Source organism: Cariama cristata, unplaced genomic scaffold (genome assembly GCF_000690535.1).
Source record: "Cariama cristata isolate BGI_N322 unplaced genomic scaffold, ASM69053v1 scaffold24415, whole genome shotgun sequence".
In the NCBI taxonomy this organism is placed as follows: Eukaryota; Metazoa; Chordata; class Aves; order Cariamiformes; family Cariamidae; genus Cariama; species Cariama cristata.
In genome coordinates this window covers 1-6,945 of record NW_009619542.1, presented here as the reverse complement: position 1 = coordinate 6,945, position 6,945 = coordinate 1, and the positions used below count along the sequence as shown (strand labels likewise).

General features: G+C 52.9%; 1 protein-coding gene across 1 annotated transcript; it reads left to right on the top strand.

Moving 5' to 3' along the window:
* Positions 1–4: 4 nt before the first annotated feature.
* SLC4A5 (solute carrier family 4 (sodium bicarbonate cotransporter), member 5) lies at positions 5–4,802 on the top strand (the record flags this gene model as incomplete). Its single annotated transcript, XM_009701298.1, has 9 exons — positions 5–83; positions 447–502; positions 2,431–2,588; positions 2,685–2,772; positions 2,956–3,110; positions 3,480–3,623; positions 3,801–3,975; positions 4,282–4,415; positions 4,531–4,802. Coding segments are annotated over 9 exons (1,261 nt in total), but the record flags the coding sequence as incomplete, so codon positions are not given.
* Positions 4,803–6,945: the final 2,143 nt, after the last annotated feature.

Genomic DNA, 6,945 nt, shown 5'->3' with positions numbered 1-6,945 from the left:
CCGGAGCCCGGCCGCCGGCGCCGCCTTCCACCGCTCCACCGAGGACCTGCGGATGCGGCAGAGCGCGAGCTACGGCCGCCTGCGTAAGTCGGGAAGGGCGACGGGGAGGCAGAAACCGTCCTAAAAGAAGCAAGGAGGGGGGAAAAAAAGAAAATCAGGTTGCAATATGAGAGTGGGCGATTGCAATTACAAGGGGATCCCACCAGAGCCATAAATGAGATGTGGTTTGTGTAACTGCAGCGTGACTGATACCAGAAAAACTCATATTCTTGGGGTTTTGTCTTAGTGCACCTGCACACCTTATTTTCAAGCCCAGTTGTAATAAATAATGTTTTTTTTCTTTGCACTGAAGTCCTGCCGCCACATTTTCTCCTTGCACGTGGGGCTGAAATTCAGCTGAGCATCATGGGGTGGTTTTCTCACCTTCTCCCTCTTATCTCCATCAGGTCACGCGCAGAGTCGGAGCATGAACGACATCTCGGACACGCCGAGCACCGACCAGGTAATCACCCCCGAAAATATTAGTGCAATGCTGTGAGGAGCATCTCCGACACGACCCACAATGGGGCAGGGGCTCTGTGCTTGTTAAGGTCCATGTGAGCCTTGTGCGGCTTCTCTCGGTCGATCACCACACAAATTCCTAATTAGGGAAATTAATGCACGTATTGATCCCTGCTAACTCGTGGGGAAGCTGTCCCAGAAATAATACCTGTGCTACCAAGTTGAACAGAGAATTAGGGACGTGCAAGGATGCTGCTGTAGCTTGAGATCCTTAGGGTGGAGAAACAAAAATTCCTTAAAATCTTCAGGTAGGAAAGGAAAGGTGCTTGGAAGAGTGCAGGGATCCGAAAAGAGCCTTTGCGTGGCTGGGTAAGGGCAGAGGGCAGGGGTCAGATCCCGTCCAAGCACTTGGGTCTGCAAACGCGAATGGAGCTGTCGTGATCACGGGCTGTAACCACGGAGGCAGGTTCTGGTTTTCCCTCTGTTTGCACCGTGGCGGACGTGGGTCTTGTAATGCAAAGCCCACCCGAGAGCCCGCCGGGGGCTTTTCCCCCCGGTCTGCTTTGCACGGGAGAGCTGGGAAGGAGGTCGGGCGGTTCATGGGCCGATCTCTGCTTGGCGATGCGATGGGTGGGCAGGGTTTTGTGCCGCTCTTTGGTTGGATGGCCTGTCCCCATCCCAACATTGAGGCTATCTAGCTGGGAACTGTTGGTGCATTGTACGGGCTTTGCTTTGTTTCTGTTTGCGCGTGATTTCAGCGTAAATCTAAGGGAAAATTGAATGCCACGCGGGTTTGTAGGGGACAGTACGGGGTAACGCCTTGCTTTTCCCCAGGGCCATCCTTGCTGGGCTTACCTGGGCAGATGCAATTTAGGGGAAAGCGAAGGATGGAAATTCTTGTGTTGCTGGGAGCCACGGGACAGGGATACCCTGATGTCAGGGAGGCAGAAGGTTTCCAGAGCACCTTCCGAAATCAGAGCTGCAGTAAAGCAAGCTAACCGCCCGCGAACGAACCCCAAATATCAGCCTCCAGCAGTGGGGTGCGGAAGGTTAATCCCAAAATATGCAAAGCATTTAGGTTTAATCGCCCTATTAGGCCCACTACAAAGGGACTTTTTAAGTGTTACATGAAGCTTAGTGGTCACTGTTAACTCCTCTCTTGCTTATTCCAAGCTGCATTGGAGGAGTTGCTTTATTATTATGATTTTTTTTTTCCATTTGGGTTTAAAAGATTAGAAAGGGGAGAGCTTGCTGCCCAGCTCACATGCCTCCCCTCATGCTGGCATATAGATTATAACACCCCCCTGCCTGGGCTGGTATTGAACCCTCTTGGGCTAATAATGAAAGAGCTGCAGGGGAGGAGGGACCCGAGGAATAAATCCATGAACGAGATTTCCTACTTCCATTATTTGTTCCTGCTCCGAGGATGAGACTGGGGGAAAATGAGCTACAAAAGCATCCCCCGTGCACGGCGCTGAGCGGTGTTTCTGCATTATACAGGGTCTCGGGGAGCCTGGGGCCGCAGGGTTGCAAACAAACTTGCAAAAATGCACACTGGTGAGCATCTTTTGGCTCACGTTTTCTGCAGGGGGATTGCACAGGGTTTTCCTTATGTAGGTCCCAGTGCTGCAAAGCACCTTTTGCAAACCACCCAGTTGCACGTTGCGCTAGGGAGCCTTGAGCGTGTATTTCAAGTTAATCTTGGGCTTCGTGATGGCTTTGAATGACGAAGAAATTCAGCTTTATGAATTCTTGCTGGTTTATTCCTTGATATGGCTGTTGAATCCCCACCTCCGGGAGTCCTGGAACCATCAGAAATCGAGAGGTTTGAGCCTGCGGCTTCAGCTTTTGCATTTAGGTTGTGGAAAAGAGGGGGGAAAAGCCAAGTTGCAGCAACCACCCCCTTCCCCACCCTCATCTTTCCAACAGCTGAAGAACAAGTTCATCAAGAAGATCCCCAAGGATGCGGAGGCCTCCAACGTGCTGGTGGGAGAAGTGGAGTTCCTGGAGAAGCCCTTTGTGGCTTTCGTGCGGCTCCTGCAGGCGACGATGCTGGGAGGGGTGACGGAGGTGCCTGTCCCCACCAGGTGAGTGCAATTCCTTGGGGTCCGAAGCCCCCCATGGTCTCATGACATGGATGCCGGTGGTCCAAGGTTGCTAACATAGCCCCTTTCCCTTCCCAGGTTCCTCTTTATTCTCCTTGGTCCCGCGGGAAAAGCCAAATCGTACAACGAGATCGGCAGAGCCATCGCAACCCTCATGGTAGATGATGTGAGTAGATGCAACGCCCGGCGCTCACCAGGAACCCCCTTGCTCAGAGCCAAGAAAAAAAAAAAAAACAAAATTTCCATCCTCTCGCCCAAACGAATGAGCTTTAAAGTCCAATAACGACATGGGACGTGTGCGTGCTGGACGCCGTTCCCAGAGTGACACCTCTCCTCTCTCAACCCCCAGCTCTTCAGCGACGTTGCCTACAAAGCCCGGGATAGAGAAGACCTGATCGCCGGCATAGATGAGTTTCTGGATGAAGTCATCGTCCTGCCACCCGGCGAGTGGGACCCCAACATTAGGATTGAGCCACCCAAAAAAGTGCCCTCGGCTGAGAAGAGGTGGGTGGGAGAGGTGGGGCTGGTCCCAGCCCTGTGGCCATCCCCATCTCTCCTGGTTTGGAGATGGTGGAGGAGGACAGCAGCTTTGCTTGCCTTCATCCCTAGAAAGAATTGCTGCAAATTTTTCAGGGATGCTGCTTTTTCAGCAGCTTTTGCCCCCAGATCAGCTCAGAGCCATTTCTGCTCTGCAAAATCTGCATTACCCCCCTGGGCTGAGCAAATCCAGATCTTGATCTTTTCAAATTCACCCCAAAACCCAAGCTCTAGTGCAGGCGGAGAGTTACACCATGGCCTTGGTTGTGGTCCCTGCATCAGGACCAGCTTGGTTGGGCAGGTGCCGTGGCCGATGCCGGTGGCTCTCTCCTGTAGGAAATCGGTTTTCTCGCTGAACGAAGTGGGGCAGATGAACGGCACCGCCGGTGGGGCTGGCGCTGGGGGCGGTGGAGGAGGCAGCGATGATGGGGAGATGCCTGAAGTTCATGAAATCGGGGAAGAACTCGCTTGGACTGGCAGGTGAGCAACCATCCCACCACCCAAAAAGCCAGCACCCGTCAGCATCTCCTGCTGGCTCGCCCCACGGTCTCCTGGGGCATGGAGGGCTGAAATCCTTTTGGGCACAGGCTCTTGCGCAGCACCATGTCTGTTTTGGTGGAAGGCACGTGCATCTGGTACTTGGTGGTGTCTCCCCAGGTTTTGCGGTGGCCTCTATTTGGATATCAAGAGGAAGCTGCCCTGGTTCCCGAGCGACTTCTATGAAGGCTTTCATATCCAGTCCATCTCTGCCATCTTGTTCATCTACCTGGGCTGCATCACCAACGCCATCACGTTCGGGGGCTTGCTTGGGGACGCTACGGACAACTACCAGGTTGAGTCCATGGAGAGGGGATCGCTTTGGCTTGGGAACAGCAAGCCAGGATGGGACGGGATGGGTTTTACCCTACTTGTGCCATACCAAGCTTTAATGACGGGGATGGAAATTCATTGCCAAGTGGGAATGGCCGTCCTGAAATACCTGCCATTTCGATGGCCATCCCAGAAGCAAGGAGACTTGGTCCCAACCATCCTATATGGGTCCAAGCAGAGGTCCTTAACTCCCATCTCCATCTGGGGTGTCCGTGGGGGTGTAACGTAGCACAGCATCACCATAATGCTGGGTTTGATCAATCCCCAGGGCGTCATGGAGAGCTTCCTCGGCACGGCGATGGCAGGCTCCATGTTTTGCCTCTTCGCTGGGCAGCCACTCATCATCCTCAGCAGCACCGGCCCCATCCTCATCTTCGAGAAGCTGCTCTTTGACTTCAGCAAGTAGGTGCTGGGCGATGCCAGGGGGAACCGGGACCCATCCGTACCGGGATGGGAGGTGTCCTCCAGCCCACGGCGTGCTCTCACGGGGCCGCTCTTGCCTTGTCCCCGCTTTCAGAGGCAACGGCATTGACTACATGGAGTTTCGCCTCTGGATCGGCTTGCATTCTGCCCTACAGTGCCTTATCCTAGTGGCCACCGACGCCAGCTTCATTATAAAGTACATCACCCGCTTCACGGAGGAGGGCTTCTCCACCCTCATCAGCTTCATCTTCATCTACGACGCCATCAAGAAGATGATCGGAGCTTTTAAGTACTATCCCATCAATTCAGACTTCAAGCCCGACTACGTGACCATGTACAAGTGCGAGTGCATTGCTCCCGACCCAGGTGAGTACACATCTTTTTCGGTGCTGGATGGGGAAGGTGAAAGGGTGGGGGGTGTCCCACTGCGGATAAATCCTGCTGGATCGTTGGCTGAGGTCATGGAAGGAGGCAGCTACCCGGTCAGCGTGGGGTGGAGAAGCCGCCTCCTCCTCCTCCTCGGGTGATTTTGGGCAAGATGGAAGTAAAGCCTTGTCCCCCATGGATGAAAGTGTCGGTGCTTGCCGGGACATGGCGAACGGTGCTGAAGAGCCGGGGCCTCAGCCTGGAGCAGCCAGACCTGGATGGATAACAAGGAAATACGGAAGGAAAAAAAAAAAAAAAAAGACATTTTAGATCATTAATTCCAGCCTGCTGCCAATGGAAACTTGATCTCCAGAAATACGCTGGAGGGGTTTTGTCCTCTCTGGTGTCTGGGTCACCCCGGGATGTCCCAGCTGGGTGTGGAAACCTCCTTGGACTGTTTTTTATCGTCTGTCCTAGTCCTTTTCAAAAAGGAGAGGCTGTGGGGCTCTGAGCAGATGGTCTTTTGATGGCTGCCCTGGTTTTGCTCTTGGATAGACGTACCGGATGATCCCTGGTCCTACTTGTGGAGCTCTGATGCTCCCATGGTCACCTGGAAGGGAATGGAGATCTTCGCTTTGGGCTAATGGCAGCGACTGCCTGCTCTCAGCCGAGCTGGATTTATTTTAAAAGGCTAAGTAATTGCTAACAATTTTGGGGACTATCAGCTGCAGACAGGGGAAGCAGAGAGATGGGATGGTGAAGCTCTCCCCAGACGTAAAAGCATCCAAGGCCTGCCACGCGGCGTGTTCCCGGTACATCTGTCATTGCAAGAAGAGATCTTACCTGCTGCGATGGAAATAACATTTATCTGGTTTAATTCTGTATTTTTCCTCGATTTCTGTTTATCAACCACACGCTGAGTGACCCGATCCCATTGGCGTTTGAAAGCCCTGTGCGCGGCAGGGAGCACCCGGAGACGACGCAATCCTTTCCAAACCAAAACCCTCCCGAATCTGACCTGCAGGAAAGCGAAGCCTGATGCCCGACGCAATCCCCGGGGGGCTGAAATATCCCGAACGGGACCGTGACCACCTCCACCCCACCACGTGTGCTGGCATCTGCCCGGCAGCACCCGCCGCTGTGGCTGAACGCAGGAGGGAGGCCAAGCCTTTAGCCTCCAGGGACCTCTCCCCCTTCTCCGAGCCCCCATCCCGAGCAAACCCCGGACGGCCGAGAGGCATTTGCACCCCAAAAACCTAAAACCTCTTTGCAACCCAGCCCCATTCCTTGCCCTCGCTGCCCCGGGCACCCAAGGCAGCGCTGTCCGCATTGGATTTTCTGTTCCTCTAGATATTGAGAAATTATGTTTATTCTCCCCTACATCCTTTTTTTTAATCTTTTTTTTTTTAATTCGTTCTGATTTTTGATTATTATAACTGATTTGTACCATATTTGTCTCTGCTGCACACATCAATTTGGGCTGATTTCAATCTCAAGTGAGTATCGCCTTCTAAATATTAAAACTATTTTAATATTTGATACTCTTCCCCCGTGAGGATTTGGTTGTTATTTTTTTTCCATGTATTTTCCTTTTCTCTCTGCTCTGCTAAAAGGGTTTATGTAGAGCCCTTCGGGGTCCTCTTTTAAAATACCACCAGTGGTATGCCACCCTTTAAGGGGTAGAAATCACAGATAAGGCTGGCTTCTGGAAAAATAAAAGGTTATGGAGGAAAAAAATACTAATACTGCTAATCGTAATGTTTTCAATGCTGGCTTTGCCAGCGCCATTTCCCGGAGCCCGGTTTCGGCAGCCCCCAGGTCTCTGCTTCTAACCCAGCAATCGCTTCTCCTTCATTAATCCTCGGCGCCGGGGATGGAGGTCGGGGCAGCTGAAATTCCCGCTTGGTGCAGGAAGAGGATGGACCGGAGGGAAGAGGGGGGGCAGAGCGGTCCTGGACCCCGCTTAGGGGCACCCATAAAGAACGTGGGTGCTCCTGAAGCCGCGGAGCTGCGTCAGCCGAAGAGCCAAGCGGAGCCACTTTTTGCACTGGAGGAGAAGGTGCCGGGGGCTAGAAAGGATGGATGTTATGGCAGTGAGACACCAAAACACCCCTAAAATACTTAACAAAAAAAAAATATTAAA